This window comes from Lipotes vexillifer, unplaced genomic scaffold, assembly GCF_000442215.2.
Source record: "Lipotes vexillifer unplaced genomic scaffold, Lipotes_vexillifer_v1.1 scaffold285, whole genome shotgun sequence".
NCBI lineage: Eukaryota > Metazoa > Chordata > Mammalia > Artiodactyla > Lipotidae > Lipotes > Lipotes vexillifer.
The window spans coordinates 1,136,616-1,157,231 of NW_006788807.1; the positions used below are offsets into that span (position 1 = coordinate 1,136,616).

At 47.1% G+C, this 20,616-nt stretch overlaps 1 protein-coding gene across 2 annotated transcripts in view; it reads right to left on the reverse strand.

Annotated features, from left to right (window-relative positions):
- Window positions 1-10,699: 10,699 nt before the first annotated feature.
- The window catches only part of PCSK2 (proprotein convertase subtilisin/kexin type 2), a 214,975-nt gene continuing 205,058 nt past the window's right edge, over window positions 10,700-20,616 (reverse strand). For both annotated transcript variants that reach the window (XM_007461791.1, XM_007461792.1), the window contains 2 exons: window positions 17,623-17,850; window positions 10,700-11,371 (listed from right to left, as the gene is read on the reverse strand). In XM_007461791.1, coding sequence (XP_007461853.1) covers window positions 10,885-11,371; window positions 17,623-17,850 — 715 coding nt within the window. In that variant the 3' untranslated portion in view covers window positions 10,700-10,884. The remainder of the gene's footprint in view (window positions 11,372-17,622; window positions 17,851-20,616) is intronic.

Consider the following 20,616-nt stretch of genomic DNA (forward strand, 5'->3'; position numbering starts at 1 on the left):
CATCCTTTGTCTAATTAACAGGGGCTTTGGGCTTTTAGGTGGGTTAGCCTCGCTCAGGGGTGCTCTGTTAACAGCCACCAAGCCATGCTCGTTTAGGAAAGAGACAAGCCCTTCATATGGGTCATTGAGAGACTCGTCAGAGGCTCAGACTCTGGATTTCACACAGAAACGTGTTAGATGATGGATTGGCTGGTTTTCTCTGCATTTCAAGCACAAATATTTGATCACATGAGGAGTGTTTTGTTAGAAGTAACACAATTAAAGGTGTCTGTTTTGGTTTGGGTTCCCCCAGAAGCTGATCTCGCAGCAAGGATTTGATGTAGTTTCTGGGGGTGGGGTGGTCTCAGGAAGTGCCAGGAGGGCAGGGAGACGGCGGCAGGGACGGCAAGGAGATGGGCTACCAGATGGGTCAGTCCTGTGGGCGGCTGGCGCTTGGCCCCCACCCCCGGGGCTCTGGGAGATGGGGTAGACCCTGCCCAAGGGTGAGGGAGCTGGTGTATTGAGCCACCAACGCTGGCCAGTCAGAAGGGAGCGCTGCTGTTGGCTTTGGGGACCAGGAAAGCCCTCGGCCGAGGAGTACAGGTGCAGGCATTTGGACGTCAGGCGTGGAAATACATGGAAATGGTAAGGGTAACGGGATGTAAGTGGGGCACCGTTGCCACCTGCCACAGAGTATGTGCTGAATGTCCTTTTGTCTGAGTCACTTAGAATTTGTCACTTAGAGATTGCAATCCTGGGTCAGGTTTCAGAAAGCAAAATCAAATGTCATCACGTAGTTCCTCGTTTAGCGGTTAATTAACTAGTCCAACATTTATTAAACATATTCTGTGTGCCAGACAGTGTGGCATGCTGGTAAGGGGAGAGTTTTCAAGTTTATTAATGATCTCAATTACCGTAATATACCATACTACACATTTATGCATGTTCTCCTGTGCACACACATGCACTCAGGTACTTACAGTGTCACATCCTAGGAAATAGGAATTACTTGAAGCCGGAATCTTTACAAAAATTTTTATGTTGCCTGTAGATATCTCTTTTTTTCTACTAACAGTCCAAAAATAATTTTTTTACTTATCCAATTAAGAAAGTACTCCTTCCCCGTGTAGATGCTCCAAAATACATTAAGCACAGTGAATAAATGTGCTGAAACGGATTATTGCATTTGCCTAAACAAAAGTACCTGGCAAGACAACTACACATTATTAGAGAAAATTGATGGTGTCATAAATTACATCCTATTATTTCTTTGTTAGAAAGAATAGAAAGAATACTAAATGGAGTCTCCTTTCCTTTCTGTTTAGAGCTTTAAAAAAATCTTTCTCGGAATTCATTTGAGGTTTCAATTTCAAGAAAGAAACATGCCTTTGTTGTCGTTTCCAAAAGATGAGTGGAGAACCAGCTCCATGGCACAGTTTTGAGGTACATATCATTTAAAAGCTTAAGAGAGAATAATGAAAACCATTAGTGGAGCACAGAATGTGCTAGGAATTTGGACCAGTGTGTATATTATATTCGATAACAGCCACTTCAAACCTTTTCTTTTCCCCATTAAGTCTTTTTACTTCTTTGGACCATGTGTTCTGTTAATATTCCTATTTAAAAAGGCGGGAGTTATCTTTTTGGAAAGAAAGGTCATTTTTATATTTCATTCAATCAATGATCAAGAATGGATTGGGGGGGCTTCCCTGGTGGCGCAGTGCTTGGGAGTCCGCCTGCCGATGCGGGAGGCGCGGGTTCGTGCCCCGTTTCGGGAGGATCCCACGTGCCGCGGAGCGGCTGGGCCCGTGAGCCATGGCCGCTGGGCCTGCGCGTCCGGAGCCTGTGCTCCACAAATGTGAGAGGCCACAACAGTGAGAGGCCCGCATAACGCAAGGAAAAAAAAAAAAAAAAGAATGGATTGGGGGCCTGTTCTGTGCCACGCATGGCTCTGGGGAGACAGCAGGGAGCACTGGACGTGCTTCTGCTCTCAAAGTCACGACTTTCTGGCGGGAGAGGAAGGAATTGCACAAGTAGGCAGATAACTAAATAGGAGAAAACCACCTAGAGACAATACTACAGGGAGATGTGCTAGAGTGCCAGGGGTCTCCTTTGAGTTGGATGGTCAAGCGAAGACCCCATGGACGAGGTGACGTGTGATCTGATGACAAGATGGGCCCATCACATGCATATCGGAGAGAAGAGCATTACTGGCAGCGGGAACTGCCAGTGCAAAGGTCCTGGGGCAGGAATGGACTGACCTGTTCAAGCAGGGGAAATAAAGGGGACTGGGGGGGGGGACGATGGAAAGAGGTGGGGACGATGCAAGGAGGGGAGGTTGAGACGGGAGGCAGGGGCCAGGTGAGCAGCATTTCTGGGAGGTTCACATGAAAGCCGGGCTTGCAGTGTGAAATGCAGGGCTGCCTGCAGTGGACACCTTGGCGTCGAGTCAGGCTCTTTGTCTGCCCCCCGCTCCCCCCACCCCAGAGCCCCACTTTGCTCATTTTCTTGGCACTCCTCTCCACTTTTCCTTCTTGGTTCTGTTTTTCCCAGGAGAGCTGCAGAATGGGTTCATTTCCTGGCTTTTCCTCTCCCTGAGGTCTCTGAAAATAAGCAAGTTTTTATAAAAAGTAAACCCGGGGACTCAGAGCAGGCCTCCCAGTAGCATCAAAGACAAGAGAATGCCAGAGCTTTGCCACTGCTATATCAGGGGTCCTGGCCTCTTCCCCGACTCAGCCTCAAGCCCAGGACCGAGACTCTCCCAAGCCACCTTCCCCATAAAGAAGCTGTGACCCAGCCCCCCAGCCCTCCATTCTCCAAGCGTCTGAGTCGGTGACCAGTAAGTGCTGTCGTATCAGCCACCCTGGTGCTGACCCCCCCAGACCCTACAACCCTTGCTGCTCTGGTTCAGGCCCACACCCCAGGCAAGCACGGCAGGCAAGTGTGACTCTGCCTCAGGGGCTCCTGTGGCCCCAGGAGTGAGCTCGGTCCACACACTGGGCAGGTGGGCAGTGCAGGGCCTCCCGGGAGCAGCAGTCATCCAAGACCGGGGGGCCCAGGTGCGTAAACACCCCAGCCCTCGCGCTTCTCTGTTGGGATAACTCCCAGACATGTTGTACAAAGTCCCCGGTGGGTGTCAGCCCCAGATGCCCATGGAGAAACCCACTCATCTATGTGCCCTGAGTGGGACTCCTCCCTTCCGTGTCCCACTGTCCTGCTTCCCTACAAAAAGATGCTTCCTTTCAAGTAAATGACTTGACCTCGACTCCTGGTGTCAGAGTCAGCTTCTGGGAGGAACCAACCTAAGACGGCTGATGGGCATCTTCCCAGCCACCTCTCCCACTGCTCGGGAGGCCCTCAGCCCTGATTGTGTCTTGAGGAGCTGCTTCTCTCACACAGGTTACAGCCCTGATGGGACCATCAAGACATCCTGCCTTCCTCTGCCTGTGGGTGGGCAAGTGTCCAAACCAGACCCATTGTTGGAATAGGAGATCTGAGTCTAGCGAAGCCAAGACTGAACGCGCTGGAGCTGCCCGGTGATGGAGGAGTGCTGACGTGGTCCCCCTGCTTCCCGCTGTGCATCTCTGTCCCCAGTCTTGCTGCAACCCCTGTCCCTTTTCCAGGCTGGTTCGTGCTGGCTCTTCAGGCTTCCCTTCAGTTCAGAGAGCTACGCTGCATGCTTAGCACATGCTGCTTGTGTGTTTTCACTAGTCAGAATTGGTTTCTGTTGCTTGCAACCCCAGAGATCCCAAAGATAACTGCTAGTGAAGGAGGTTTGGTATCAAGGGGGAGCTTGTGGAAGTTTGGATTAGGTTGGGTTGCCCGCAAAGCAGACCCTAAACAAGGTCTCAGGTGTAGGTGGTTTATCAGAGCGGTGATCACAGGAGCTCAGCGTGCCATTGGTAAGCACCAGTCTCAGCTCTAAGCCGGCCTTTCTACACTCCAGTGCTGGGGCTGGAAGCTGCGACCTCGTTCTTACTCTGCCAGCATCTCCCTGATAGGAGAAGAGAGAAAGGCTGGAGGAGGGAGGAGGGCCCTGCTCCTTGTTTGTTCTCATCTCCTGGCAGTGCTATCTCACCCTGGCAGCGGCAGCTCCTGCCCAGAGCAGCTGAAGCCAGTTCTCAGTTTTCCCAACATTTACAGAAGCAGCCCCCCTACAGTCTCCTCAGGGGTCTGGGTCTTCCAGGGCGGGCCTGTCTACCAGGGACACTCTCGCTCCACCTCTGGGCAGGCGGGAGAGTTGGGTGGGTGGTGCCCCCTCCCCGGGACCCCACGACCATTCGACAAGCCACCTTCACATTCACACAGGTGTTAGATTCCTTGGTCCATGTGGTGCTTTAATGTTCTCTTTTGCTTTTCTAATTAAGAAGGCATTACGTCTTTATACTCAGTTTTAGTGCTTTATATTCAGTTCTCTCTGTTAACGTCACCAGTGGCGTTTCTGTCCCCTGACTGGTGAAGGAGAGGGAGTGAGACTGGGAAGAGAGGTGCCTGCACAGGCACCCACGGGAAGAGACCACGTGGAACATCTTCAAATTGTCCTGACAGGAGGTGAAGAGCTGGGGTATCTGTGGACCAGCTCCCACCCTTCCTCAGGTGAGGGCGGCCATGGGTGGCTGATTCCCTGGCCCTTCTGCTTGTGGTACACGAGGTCTTGTGTGCAGCCTGAGAACATCCCTGGCAGAGAGAGCATCCTTGGCATGTATAGCAACTGTCTACAGGTGACCTCTGGGGCCACCCAAGGAGATAGATACAGGACAGAGGTTGGCAAACGTTTTCTATAAAGGATTATAGGTTGTACAGCCTCTGTTATAACTACACAGCTCCGTCATATTAGCATGAAAACAGCCACAGACAATACTAAAGGAAATAGGCATGATTGCTTCCAATAAAACTGTATTTACAAAACAGGCAGTGGGCTGGATCAGGTCCTTGGGCTGTAGTTTGCTGATCCCTGCTGTAGGGCAGGCACCAACAAGGTCTAATACAAAATCCAATTTGCATATCAGAGGACACGTCCTACCTGGCATCGATGCTTGTTTTTTCCTTCCCTTTTCATGTTGGAAAATTCCATTTAGGTCTCTCCTTGACTTGAAACTTATATTTTGAGAAAGGATCTTCAAGCAACCACCATAATCAAGTTTATCCTGAAACGGTTGTATCCCGGGTTTGCAGATGGGATGTTGCTGGTGAGAGAAGTCACCTCAAAACTCACACAGCATTTAGCACATTGATGATGAAGAACATTATTCAAACCCCACAATTAGTGCAAATGCTCGACTCCCATCTCTCGTGCTTGGATAAAAGCAAATAAATGCCACAAAAAAGCCACGATGACTTATGTTTTATTCAGAGACATGGGGTTTTTGAGTTGAGATGTGTATTCTATCTATCAGGAGATTATATCCCTGGTCAATAGCTCACCTGTCACACCTGCCCCTTCACCTGTGTGCTTGTGACCAGGAGTTACCCGGTGGCTTACCTGTCACCTGTGGTCAGTGGCTCCAAGACATGGGATCAAAAGAGAAAAAGATAGGTTGCAGCCTCTGCCTTCCATCCAGCTTGGAGTAGACCAACGGCGTCCTCTTGGGTGCAGGGGAACATCTTTCAGGGCACTGTGATGTGGGACCCCTCCATGCTGAGAAGGTGAGGGTGGGGTGGCCTGAAGCCTCCATGGTAGGAACTGGTGACAGTTCACATTATAACTAAGGAATTCCCAGCTTCATTTGGCTGTTCGAGCATCTGAAACTCTGTGGGCTGAGATTTCTAATTGCCCCCATCCTATCCCACACAGCGCAGGGCTGAATATTAGGAATTTAGCAACGCAGAGTCTGCATCTCCTGGGCCGAGCACATTTCTCATGGTCAAGTTCATTCTCTCCTCAGGTTCACAGTGAGTCTCCTCTAAGTCCTGAGAGAAAAATAAAGCTGGCAGTCTGGCTTGGAGAATTTGCCTCGGGTCAGATTTTGATTCCTGGCGCCTTATAAACTCAAAACCAAATTCAACCAATGTTTTTTAAACCCAAGGAAAGGGACAATTAAATGCGCAAGAGACTAGTGGACCAACTCAAGTACGAGTTTATTAATTTGCAACGCAAAGAGGGAGCCTCCTTTCCTAGAGCTCCAGGAGCTGGCCACCCCCTCTCCTTGTGTCAATGTCCTTGGGAAGCTGATGAAGGCGTCAGGAGGCTGTGTGTGGGCTTAGAATCCCCTCTGGCAGGTGGATGGGGTTTCAGGGTGCTCGTCTGGGATGGCCTCCCCGGGCACAGGTCTCTGTCCTCAACAGACAGAGACCTTCAGAGGATGGAATCCCCCTTTATACCGGCGTCTGCGTTTCCGTACGCAGAGCGCTGCCAGATACTATTCCTGACTTCCGTCCCTCACTGTCCATTTCCTAAGCTCCCACGTGCTGAGTACCGGCCCCCCTTCCCCCACAGCTTGTTCCTTCTTTGGAGACAGGGAACCACCTGGCAGCTACAACCAAGCCCCTTCACTGGTGCAGGACACATCCTGTGCTCATGTTACTTCAAACTCCTAGTGTTTTCAAATCCCTTATTCTCTCCCACAACTAGTGCCTCTAATCTTGGCATTCTGATTTTTAGAAATTTCTATCAAATTAGACTCTGCCTCCAAAAACTGACTCTGGCTATGCGTTCACCAATTCTCTTAATGCATTCAGCATTTTTCTCTCTAAATACGAAATGCTTGGCTACGTTTCCTAAAGGTTTTGTAGTGTGTGGTTTTCGACTCCAATCAGTGAAGGCATTGATCCCATGAAAACCACTCATTAATTTGTAAGTGACAATAAAAATGGCACATAGTAGTAACTCTATAAGAATGATCAGCTTTTTAACTTAATCTTTGGGAAATCATTCTCTGAACTTAAGTATTGAAAAGAAGCCTTCAGTCTGTCACAAGATCAGACTGGACTTTACACCTTTCAGTATGTGTTTTCAGCCTTTGGCTCTCTTAAGATTTTACAGTAGTGTATCATAGGATAAAACTGAAAACTGTTTTTACAATGAACTATGATAAATATAATATATTTGTATTTTATTAGTAACTATCATGATTTGCTAGAACTGCATGTGGTCTCATGGGTAGAGCTGGTTTGTGATACTCTTCATGGTACCGTCCTATGAGGAGAGGCTGCCATGTGAATCTGTACCTAAGAATACGTTTTTTCATTTTGGAAAGAGATCATATCAGTTCTTTTTAATAAACTCCTCCACAAGTCACAGGATTTGCAAAGTTGGTAAAATACCGTTTTCCATTTCACCTGGAAGCTTGCTTAATTTTGTGACTACAAAACACAGTTCTGGATCAGGAAAGTTATAGCAAAATAAGTACCCTCTTGACACTGAACAGACACTGAAGTCAAGCTGTGGTGTTGATGCAGGGGTATGCTGTCATTACATAGTTTATGTTATAAATACATCCCCAGTTACTCTTCCCTTATATTTTCCACTCAGTTTACTTTCTTTTTACATAAGAATATGTTTTAAAGTGGCATCAATTTCTCTCTGTGGTAGAGACCCCAGGGCTCACCAAGTATTCCACTAGTTGTCCTATAATCCCTCAGTTGCTTCCCGTGCAGGCAGGGTCATTGACCAGTACTGGCCAGTGCACGGTAGGTCAAGTGACATGTGTGTCTCCTTCAGGGTGAACGTAAAAGAGTGAGCAAATCTTCAAGAGTTCTTTCCTCCTGCCTGCTGACTGTCGCAGCCTCGCGTTGTGATGATAAAACTAAGGTGGAAGGTTGAAGCATCTTGAATCCCTGGGTCACTGAATGGAGATCTCTGGCCTTGGGGAGTCACCCAGATCCTCCGTGAAATTTGTGTAAATCATAAATAAACCTGGGGGCTGTTCATTACTGCAGTATAACTTAGTCTAGCCTGGTGGATATATTCTAGAATAGTGTTTCTGAAAGATCTTTGACTGTTACCCCAGTAAGAAATGTACTTTACATTGTGAGCCAATACACACACTCAGACACACACACACACACACACACACACACACACACACACACAATTTCTGAAAAAAGAATCTCAGGAAACAATAGTTATCATTAATATGCATGATCTATTCTATTCTATTCCAAAATGCTGGTTTTAACTCCCTAAATTTATTTTACAACTACTACAATGGGGTGTAACCTGAGTTTGAAAAATGTTGCTATAGATCATAATTTGGGTATGATTTATTTGCTAATTATAAATCTTTCATGAATATTTATGAAAGCAAGTTTTTTAGATCTCTCTTTGGCAACTTTTAATTATCTGCTCCCAGAATGGATGGAAGTGTTTTTAGGTAGTACATATCACATCCCACGTAATTTCTGGAAGGTAATGTTTTATTGCTGAATCTCCTAATTTACATCATGTACTTTTAAATTTACTTATAAAATTTTGTCACAGGGAATAACAATGTTAACTTGATTAATTATTATTCACTTGTTTTCATTTTTAAAATAAATGACTATAAATAACTATCTCTTGCATTAGAATCAGGATGCCATAAAAACCTCACTAGGTAGACATATTTTAGTGTTAATACTGGTGTAAAACATGAAATAGAGACCAAATAGTTTTAAATAGCACTATATATATTTTTATGTACTGTATACTCATATCAAAACTTGCCATTTCTATTAAGAAGCTGATAAGTTACTCTTTAATTTCACAAATTATACCATAACTGTGAAAATATGGACAACTGTTTTATATCTGTGCTGCTATATAAGACACTTAATGTTTATACAGAGAAGCAAGATTACAGACGTGAAGTAATGGGAGCTGACGAACATTTCGCCTGAATTTCCACCAGCCTTTTCCTTCAGCCAGAATCATCTTGATATCCTCTGAATATTCTTTTAGAGATGGATGTGGTGTCTGTTTCTTCAATAAATACACATACACACATTTTATGTATATGTGTGTATATACAGTTATACAAGTGATATAAAGATATATACACATATATACACACGTGTATATAGTCTACATATGTATATATAGTTCTGTGTGCACTTATACACACATGCACACATAACGTCCTTTGGTTTATTTTCAGACTGTTAATGTGAAATGAAATTTTGATGATTTCCATTTATTTTTTCTTTAAGTCTAAACTGGTTTAAAAAGACCTTTGCAACATGTAATAAATTTCTTTTAAAAATCATAAATAGTGTTACATTGTAAAGCATTCTATAGAGAAGGTCATATGGTGTTAGAGAAGACAGAAATTCATGCCAACATGGGGGGGAAAAGAGAGAAAGTGGGTTTTCCAGACCTTTCCCTTCAAGTTGCCACCTTCAGGGGATGGAACCTCCTGCTCTTGTGTTGCTGGCTTTAAGGAAAGGAACTCCAGGCTGAGCTACCCGCTTCCATGGGAAGAGAGAAGTGTGAACAGAAGTGGTTGATCAGTTCTTTGGAATCAAATCAAACTAACACATCGTTTCTCGGGAGCGGGTGGGCATTGGGATTGGTGATGAAGAGCCAGTCCTCGAATAGGAAAATAAAGTGACAGCTGCTCAGAAAGCAATTCTATTTGCTGATGAGACGGGGTCTTTGGGGGTTGACTGGGGAAGAGGGTGTGTCACCTTTGGATTACATGTAAAACCCCCTCCTGACGGCTTAGCTGCCGAGATGGTGACTGAGTGCTTCCGTACAGAGGCCTCCTCCTTCTTCCTTCAGGCCTCAGGTTACTGGGGGATGAGCTGGCTTTTCCCCTCTTCAGCAGAGGGGGCTCCATACAAAGGGAGGGTCCATGTGAGATGGCTGCCCCCTCGCCCTGCACACACCTCTTCTGGAACAGAGGCCGTTTCCCCGACTCGTCAGAGAAATCACAACATGCAAAAGGTGTTTCCCTCTAGTCATGTGCTTTGGAAATCAAAGCCCAAGCAGAAAGCTCTCGAAAACACTCGGCTCACCTCTCACTTCCATCAGATTAGGAAGCCCCAGAGTGACTGCAGAAAAGGAACATTCCTGTGTTAAAAACCACTAAGCGACTCTTTCACTCGGCTCACCTCTCACTTCCATCAGATTAGGAAGCCCCAGAGTGACTGCAGAAAAGGAACATTCCTGTGTTAAAAACCACTAAGCGCCTCTTTCCCAGAAGTGTTGCCATCCTGCTTTGCCTTTCTTCTTTTGGATAACTATGGGAGGAACCGCAGAAAATTGGGGCTGGGATGAAGGCTACACACACAGGGTAACTGGGGCATCTCTAGCAGAGTTTACCGTCACTCAGAGCAGCAACTGGTAAAGGGCAGCCAGGCTACTGAGATTTTACATGTATCACGCTGGCCCAGTGAGACTAGCTACGATGTGGGCGTTGGTGGCAAGATTTCCAACCTTCATGCTTTCTGACTCTCTCTTTCCCATCTGGTAATTAGGGCACCTTTCCATTCACGCCACCTTCATTTACGTCCCTGAAAAATCTTGCTAAAAGTCAAAACATCTTTCCCCAAAGGATTTACAGCATCTGTGCTTTAAGAGACTCAGAGCTCACCTCTGTCATAATCTTGGATTCTCCTTTTAAGTAACAGGTCCTCAGCTGAGACCGTGAATGAACGTCCTTGGCGTCACCGTGCCTGGCTTTTTAAATGCATTCTCTTCTATGAAAGAAACTAAGGGGACAGCGGCCCCAGGTCTGTTGGCAAGATATCCCCTATCTGAATGACAGAAATAAAGAACTTCGAGTCACAAATAGGACAGAGGTGTTGGTGGGAACACTGTATTTGGGGCACAGAATAAAAAAGGTTGCTTCCATGGTAATGAAAATAACCACTGACAGTGAGCCAAGCTTCGGAGCAAGAAGTCGGAGCCGCTTGTGTGGGGGGAGGTTAACCGCTAGATGCCCGGCTGGGGCGGCGGGCCGGCAGCGGGCAGCGGGCGCCGAGGGGCTAGTTCTCGCCCAGGATGCTCTTCAGGCTTCTCTCCACCGCTTCGTCCAGCTCTTCCTCCAGCTCCTCCTTCTTGGACATGGCCAGCTTGGACTGGTAATCCCTCACCACCTGGTCGATGTACGGGGCGCTCTGCGTGCCGTGGAGCATCAGTGTCCACTCCTTCAGCACCCCCTTTTGGGGCGCGCTCCCCACGAAGCCCAGCTCCAGGGTCCAGGTCCCCCGGGCGTCTTCCCCCCAGGTGTGGGTGGTCATGAAAGGCCACTTGTCAAAGCCCACCTTGGCGTCGTCGTCCCGTGGCCGCCGGCTCAGCAGGATGGACTTGGTGCCCATGGGGGACGTCATGTTGATGTTCAGGTCCCCTCGCCTGGTGGCGTTGACCGTGACGACAGCTTGCACGTGCTCCAGGTAGCGGACGAAGTTCTCCTTCCCCTCGCAGGCGGCGGTGGTGAGCTTCAGCACCAGCTTGCCGGTCGGTGGTATTTTCCTGAGGGCAGAGGCGGGGAGACCGTGAGGGCTGGGCACACTCTCCCAGGGGCTCTGGAGGAAGCTCCGGGGAGCAGGGAGAGCAGGGGCTCTGGGGTGAATTAGTAATTTTTTTTTAAGGTAGCTGAAAATTTTATTAGAAAATTAAAATGTAGAACTCAACAGTACGGACTTCCTCTGTGGCACAGTGGTTAAGAATCCGCCTGCAGATGCAGGGGACACGGGTTCGAGCCCTGGTCCGGGAAGATCCCACATGCCGCGGAGCAACTAAGCCCGTGCACCACAACTACTGAGCCTGTGCTCTAGAGCCCACGAGCCACAACTACTGAGCCCATGTGCCACAACTATGGAAGCCCTCACGCCTAGAGCCTGTGCTGCACAACAAGAGAAGCCACCACAATGAGAAGCCCACACACCGCAAGGAAGAGCAGCCCCCGCTCACCGCAACTAGAGAAAGCCTGCACGCAGCAACGAAGACCCAACGCAGCCAAAAATAAATAAATAAATATATATATATATATATAAAAAAGAACTATACGGTAGGTTCGCATTAGTTACCTATCTTATACATAGTATCAATGGTGTATATGTGTCAAACCCAATCTGCCAATTCCTCCCACCCCCTTCCTTCCCTATTGGTGTCCATACATTTGTTCTCTCTGTCTGTGTCTTTATTTCTGCTTTGCAAATAAGATCATAGGAGGAATGGATAAAGATGTGGCACATATATACAATGGAATATTACTCAGCCATAAAAAGGAACAAAATCCAGGGTTAATTCTTACCCTTGCTGTGTGAGCCTGAGCAAGTTACCCACACTCTCAGAACCGACTGTGTGTGGACAGGGCAGGCAGCAGATGCTGTGGACACCGTTCCCACTTCTCCTAAGTCACTGCTGGGTTTGCCTGCAGCTGAGGCTACTGTGGACCCTGATTGCATCCACCACGGGTATCAGCATCTCCCAGCTTCTCTCCTGGAGCCTTTCCCTGCCTCCTGGGAGTGTCCTCAGCCTGCGTGCAGCCCAGCCCCAAAGTGTCAGGGATTTAACCCCACAGGGAAAGCCCCCTACCAGCGATTGACGGAAGGTGGTGAGTACATACACCAGGCTTCCTCATTCCTGGTGGGGACAGCTCAGTGTTGCCCAGGGTGGCAAGGTGTCGGTCAATGGAGCATCAATGCATCTGTATTGGATTGCTTCCTCTTCCCTGCCTACAGCTGCACCTCCTCACTTGTTTCCTGAGATCAGCTCTCAAAAAATTGTCAGTACCCAAGTCCCATCAGGGTCTACTTTTGGGACAACCCAGACTGAGACAGGAGCTCATATACTTTCCTTTTAAAGTACTCACTACCTTGATAAGGAGAAATTATTGCTAATGTGATTGTTATCACTATCATAAAAAAGCTGAAATTGGGTTACTTAATCCTAGTGAAGGACAGATCAGGGGAATTTGGGAGTCTCTTCGGTCATAGGGTTGGAGCCCCATGGACGGTCAGTCTAAGGTTCCTCAGCTGTCTTTCCATATAACCGATCTCCTTTCTGGAAGTGGCCTCCTTTGGAGATGAGATGCTCAAAGGTTCTTGCACTAGAAACATAATACAGGAAACTACATTTGAGGAGTGCATGGTATAATGGAAGGACTCCAGACTTCGGGAATAAACCTATTTGGGTTAGAATTCTGCTTCTATGTTTACTGGTCAAGAGAGCTTGGGAAAATTTTTCAAATACTTGAAGTCTCATTGTCATTGTGGGTGGGTTTAAATAAGACCATGTAGGAAAAGACTGAGCACAGTGCCTGGACCATGATACTAGCTCCCTTTCTCCAGCCCTTTGTCTATGTTAATGTCCTCCCTGGACATGGCTTTTATTTTGGAGCATAAAATGGTGTGTATTTTTTTAAATTTTTATTTATTTATTTTTGGCTGTGTTGGGTCTTCATTGCTGCGTGTGGGCTTTTCCCTAGCTGTGGTGAGCAGGGGCTACTCTTCGTTGAGGTGTGTGGGCTTCTCATTGTGGTGGCTTCTCTTGTTGTGGAGCACAGGCTCTAGGCACATGGGCTTTGGTAGCTGTGGCTCACGGGCTATAGAGTGCAGGCTCAGTAGTTGTGGCGCACGGCATGTGGGATCTTCCTGGGCCAGGACTTGAACCCATGTCCCCTGCATTGGCAGCGGATTCTTAAACACTGCGCCACCAGGGAAGCCCATGGTGTGTATTTTTAAACACACATCTTGTAGAATACATCTACAAAAGGATGCTGGTCATACACCCAGCTCAGAGCCAAGCCTTGGTTCTACATTGCCCTTGGAACCAAGGCAAAGAACCTGGGAGGGCTTGCTGGAGCTCCCCTGCAGCTCATTGATAAAGGCAATACTCTCCCAAGGAACTTAAAAATATACACATAAACAGTCTCATGGACCGTGTGTGCTCTGCGTGGACTCTGATGCTGAATCATGCATCCACTGGCCATGGAGATCCAGTGATGGTGCAGGGGCAGAGGGTCCCCAGCACCAGGTTCTGGGGAAATCATCCAATTTGGTGGAAAGCAGGCATTAGGCCAGCTTTGGAGATATGAGTATGGCAAGCCACTACCTGGACCTCTCAAAGAAGATGCTACTTACTCAGAACAGGATCAGAAACATGACAGGTGAGCTGATAAATGATTAATGATCACATGGGCTCCAACCCCTGGGCAGAAAGCTACATGGGTAGACTAAAGGTCCAGTTGTGGGTAAGGAATTTGAACTTTCTGAGCTCACTTTCCTTACCTATACAATGGGGATATGACTTCCTACCTTGAAGAGTTGCTGTGAAGATAAATATAGACACACACTCATATACGTTGTACATTTACAAATGTCTAGACCAGTGCTGGCCAACAGCACTACCAATTCCTGCAAGGATGGAAATGTTCTATATCTGTGCTAATACAGTAGCCACTGGCCACATGTGGCTTTTGGGCACTCAAAATGTGACAAGTATGAGTGAGGAACTGAATTTTTAATTAATTAAATTTAATTTTAGTGATCAATTTAAATTTATTTAATTTCACTAAATAGCCACACGTGTCTAGTTGCTTCTGTTTTGTATAGCACAGGTCTAATTGTTGAGAAAATAATTGGAATTTTGCCATCCACCTGGTCAGGTTGGCGTGGGGACAAGCACACACACCTGTTAGGATTCACAAATTGTTCTAGAAGCCTTGGGGTTGGGGTGTGTGCCAGGGTCGGAGGCCCCTCTGGGGACCCCTCGGCCCCTGGGAGTCTGGCTTGTTTAGTGCCCGGAGGACTTGCCTGCTCCCCAAACTCCCATCCCCACCTGCTGGCTGAGGGCCTGGGGCCCTGGGGAGAGGACATTTAACTGCACTCTTCTTGGAATGTTGTCACTTTGAAATTGACTTGAATTGTGAATTCCAGAGGCAGCAAGCTTGGTAGAGAAAAGAGAACACCATTCCCTCTCACAGGCGACCTGGCGTTCATTGGTCGGGAGAGGCAGGGAGCAGCTCTCGTGGATTTTTCTTACCCTCTTCTTGCTGCTCTGTATGTTCTGACTTTCCTCCAGTGCGATATATTGCTTTTAGAAGAAAAGAAGTACAACTCATTCTTATTTTAAAAGAACAGGGACAGGTGCTCAGGAAAAGTCAGTTTACCAGAAGGTTGCAGTAGGAGATGGCTGTTTGTGGAACCAAAGAGGCTCTTCAGAGACCCTGATCTAGCCACACAGCCACGTTCGGGAACACACTCGCTGATGAAAATGAGGCACCCATCAGAAGGTGTGAGCTACTCTCTGAACTTTCAGAAACAAGTACAGAAGCCTGGTGCTCAAGTCCTATAAAGACAAACATGGCTTATATCTTTGTCTTACTGCATGTTGGTGCAAAATGAGGGCTCAGTGACTTTGTGCCTAGAAATAGGCGTTGCTTCCCCGGGGGCCCTTGGAATGCTCTTTGGGTTCTCAATCCTCAGCTGTATGATAAAAACTGTTATGAAGCTGTAGTTGTTTTGCTAGAATAATAATAGTAACAATGGCAGCTGCCCTTTCCCGAGTGTCTAAAACACCTGCTATGTGGTTGTCACTGAAGAACACTCAATAGGGGTCACTTGATGTTTGCTCTTCCCCATGTCACAGTGTCAGGTGGGCATTAACCCACACAGAAGACACTGCAGCTCAGAAGCGACCAGTCCACAGCCAGCCGGCCAGCATGCTGTGGCCGAGCACACCCTCTGCTCTACTATGCTGCTTCAGGCATTCTGATCAGGTTTTAACGTTGATCTCCAAATTCACTTAAAATCCGGAGTTCGCCACAGTCTTCAAGGAGCTGAGTGAACAGGGGAGGGTGGAAGTGGCCTGTGCCTGACAGTGTGCTCTGGGGACACGCTGGCCGATGGGGCAGCCTGGGCTTCCTCTGCTCACGGCCCTCGGCTGGTCCAGCACAGATGCTCACAGCCAGTTCTATTTTTCCCTTTTATTTTTGTCAAGCAGCCTTTACAGACTCTCCTGATAAAGTCTCCTTAGAAAATTGCTTTTCGAATTGACTGCTTCTCTGGGAAGATGAGTGCTGAGGAAACTCATAACCCTGACGGTTGCCACTCACCTGCTCAGAGGCTGTTTCTGTACAGCCCTGCATAGAAAGTGGCAGCTGTCAAGCCTGTGGATCCCTCCGTCCCAGCCCCTGAGAAGTTGGATTCCTGGTGATAGGGCTTCCTCTGCCAGAGGCACAAGCTGGCCTGGGCGTTGCCCTCAGGACCCCCTGCCCAGCCTCTGAGTTCTTCCATGAGCACAACTGCCCCAGACCTCACTCACCTGCATCTGAGAACAATTCAGGTGTGGGTGGACGAGGGGACACAGACCCCTTCCAACAAGGCTGCCTGTCCCCTGCCCCTGAATCTCCCTGGCTGGTCTGGTGGTCATATTGCCACCGTGTAGACATCTTCCTTGTGCCCAGGTGATGATGGCTAAATGTTCATTCATTCATCCATCCCACAAATATTGATCCCATGACTACTAAGTTCCAGGCGCTATTCTAGGCCCTGAGGACACACCAGCAAACGAGACAGACGAGGTCCCTGTCCTCCTGGAGCCCAGCTGAGTTAGTGCTGAAATAGCTCTCGAGTTTCCTTTCATTCAAATAATGCTGCTGAGACCATCCACAAATCTCCGTCTTCTGGACCTTACCCCAAACCTTAGAAATAAGAACCTCTGTGGGGTGGGGCGTTGACATACGTATTTTCACACACAAACCAAGAAATTCCTCTATACTTTAAATTTTAAAAATTGCTGTCACAGTATATGTGTACATGTGTATTTTGTTTGGAATAAAATTGTCTCAACTAACAGAAGGTCATTTGTGGAAGGTAAATTCTCAATGGATTTGCATAAAAACCTGTAAGAAATATGTTTTCTATATAGACAAGAACATCTATAGATATTGTGAAATAAATTTAACCTAGTGAATCAACTGAAATATAATAAAGGACTTCTCCAGATTAAAAAAGAATAATGCTGCTGCTATTGGATAAGTTCCCAGTTACTTGTGAGCCATTGGGAAGGTCACATCTCAGGGCCTCAGATTCCTTAACTAAAATGAGGCGTCAGACAGCCTATACCCAGCATTGCCTCTGGCTCCAAATTCCAACCTGTACCTGGATTATGACAGAATGTTCAGGGCCCTCAGAATTGGGAGAGAAACGGTCATTCATCTCGGCATACGTTCCGCACCTCCCTCTCCCCTCTGCCCCCCAGAAGCACAGAGCGTGAGGATCAACAGAGACCCATCCTTCTTGTCCAGGGCAATTGTGGAGAACAAGGTCTGACATCAAGGTGAACCTCGACTAAGCAGGCCCCAATGCCCATTCCCCTAAATACTGCAACCGTGCCACCTTTCTGTTAATCTCGAATGTAGCCAGGATGCAACTAACTGTACATCCTGCTCTGGTCACACTGCCCATGGTCCCCACCTGCTGTGGCCCAGCGTCTGCAAAGGCACAGACGCCGTAAGTCTTCCCCTTGGCAATCCCTCTTTGTAAATCTCTCCCTTTTTGCAATAAGGGAAAGAAGTTCCAGGCCCCAGGGCTTTGTAGACTGGATACTTTGGAGTTGTGCAACACTGCAGCTCTGCCTGGAAGCTGGTTGTCCCTGAATCAAATCCAGTGCATCTCGGGATGACGCAGAGAGGGAATCTGTTATGGTCACCAGTGCAGTGGCGCCATCTCTGAGTATTTTCCACAAACAGCAGTAGAACTGCTGCCCCCACTTACTCAGGGTCCTGCACGGAGCCTCCCACACAGTGGAACCTCTCAGGCACAGTTTTCCAGTCTTTGGCCATTTTCACCATGGCGCCTGCGTCAAGCACCCCGTAGCCAAAGAGGTGATTAAACTCCAAGCCGACCCCGTTCCTCCGCCACTGATGGACCTCGTCATGAAGCTGGTTCCGTTTGGAGGTGAGCACGGTCAGATGCTGCATGTCTCTCCAGGTCAGACCCAGGCTGGGTACCGGAGGCAGAGTGTTTGAGAGCAAGGGCGGGGGCAGAGTAGGGAGAGAGAGGGAGAGAGACACAATGACTAAGGTAGGACATAGACCCCTGGTAAGATGTTGAAACATCTATGAACCCACAGGTCAAGGGAGGATTTCCATGCACTACTGAGAATATAGGTATAGATATATGTCAATTAAAAATATCTTGCCTTTCTTACTTAAACACATTTCAATTGCGATATCTAACACACACTGGAATGGCTAAAATGAAAAAGACTGACAATACCAAGTGTTGACAAAGATGTGGAGCAACTGGGTACTTTGGTGATGGAAGTGTAAGTTATTGCAAACACTTTGGAAAATGGTTTGGCTCTATCTTCAAATGTTGCCCATGTGCTTAAGCTATGGCCCAGAAGTTCCATTTTTAAGTATGTATCCAACAAAAATGTGTGTATATATTCACCAGACATATACGTATTGGAATGTTCATAGGCCTAAACTATGAAGTCCTCAAATGCCCATCCACAGTAAAGTGAATAAACCAATTGAGGTGTGTTTATAGGAGGTGGAACACTGCACTGCAATGAGAATGAACTACAGCTACTCAGAATAACAGGGATCTCACAATTGTGTGAATCTCACGATAAGAATTCTGACCCAAAGAAGCCAGACACAGAGGAGAACATAGAGTATGGTTCCATTTGTTTAAAGTATAAAAACAGGCACAATGAATCTGTGCTGTCAGAAGCCAGGTTAGTGGTTGGCCTGGGGGTGGCAGTGCCTGTAAGGGACACAGGGGGCTGCTGGGTGCTGACAGAGTTCTGTTTCTTGATCTGGGTGTTGGCTACACAGGAGGGTTCCATTTGGGGACATGAAGATGTCAGTTCTTCAAGGGCAGAGACAACAGCTTCAGCATATTTGTCTCCCAGTGCCCAGGACAGCCCTCGGCATACTCTTCATTCAGCAAATAGACAAGTTTGCTTGCAGACTTTTCTTTGGAAATTAATGTCTAATAGTCTGTGCTATTGACATTAGTGTCAATGTCTGTGCTTTTCAAAGTGTAAGTCATGACCCGTTTATGGGCTAGGAGGTCAACTGATTGCACAGGCTATGTATCTGGGCTGCACAGTAAAACTGTCTGGTGGGAACATTTAAAACTCCACTGCTCAGGCCACATCTCAGACCATTTAAATCAGAATCTCTGGGAGTGGGACCCAGGCTTTGGAAATTGTTAACACTTCCCAGGTCATTCCAGTAGACAGCTGAGGTTGAGAACCAGAGATTTAATGGATGGGGCTATCACAAGTGGAATAGAACAGAAAAGAATAACAGTGTGCACATAACATGGGAAACTCTGTGTGTGTGTGTGTTTGCACGCACTCGTGTGTGGTATCGTGGTATGTGTTTGGGTTGCAATGCAAAATTAATTTCTCACTGAGAGTCATGGTCACAAAAGTTGGAAAACCCTGCACTACGGGTCTCCTTAGAATCAAATGATTCAAAGAACACCATCACTCATTTGATAAAATCTCAACACAAGCAGCGTTCATTGGTTCAAAGCTTCAAACCAGAGTCAGAAGATGATAGTGATTCATGTGCTCTTGAAATGCAGACCTTCAAGTTCTTTTCCCATTTAGGTTTGTACATAATATCGAGCAGAGGGAAGTCCAGGAAGACCTTCAGCTTTTAAAGAGAAAGTTTCAAGGAAGGTCAATGCTTATTTAAGAAATTTAAGAACATATCTTGGACATATGGTCCCCTGGACATATGGACTAGGTGAACAGTGTGAAATTTCCTGAAGTTGATTATGGCCGAAAGCTCATTGTTTTGCTGGAATAGGATTCTGAATTCATTTTACTCAGAAGTGTTGATAAACGAGGATCTGGTGACCTCAAGGTGATCCAAGGGCTGGCTGGCAGGTGGAGCATCTCTCATCTTTGCTAGGGGTTCTGCTGCAAAAATGAGCCATGCTTCTAACCCCACTAGACGTTTCTCCACGGATTTATTCTCATCGGGTCCATAAGGGAGAAAGAATGTGCTAGAACAAGGATGTTCTACTCCTAAAATAAATCAGAGCGTGCTCCATACTCCAATGTCACTGAATTTGTGACACCATTTGAACAACCATTTGCTTATGTCTGAAAAGTAAAACAGAGTCCCTCTTATTTCCCCATTCTGAGCAACTTCTGAATTGACTGAAGATACTATTGTGTGAAATAATTATTTCATCAACGTGCTTTAGGCTTTAATCCTACCATAGCAGCTCAAGGATTGTAGGTGATACCTATTAAATAATAAAAAATAAATTTACAGAATATCTACAATATAAAAGTCACTGTGTTCAGTGCTACAGGCCAAGGAACATGACATTTTCTCAAATATTTTATATAATAGCTGGGAAAGTAAGACAGATATATGGAAAGGTATCATGTCCAGGCTCTGCACTAGTTCCGGGTAGGTCGTAGGAAGGTCCCTGCCCTCTCAGAGCCTACAGCCCGGGGGACAGACAGACAACTCAATATTTTAAAATGCCAGGGGAGCCAACAGTGGAACCCTGAGTTATCCCAGCCAGGGAGTCTCACAGACTGTGGTCCTGCATCAGAACTGCATGGGGACTCGTGACAGATATGGATTCCTGGCCTCAACCTCAGGTCTCTGGAATCGGCCTCCTGGAGGCTGTGGGCCTGAGGATGTGCACTCAAGACAAAGCGCAGGGGCTTCCCTGGTGGCGCAGTGGTTAAGAGTCCGCCTGCCGATGCAGGGGACACGGGTTCGG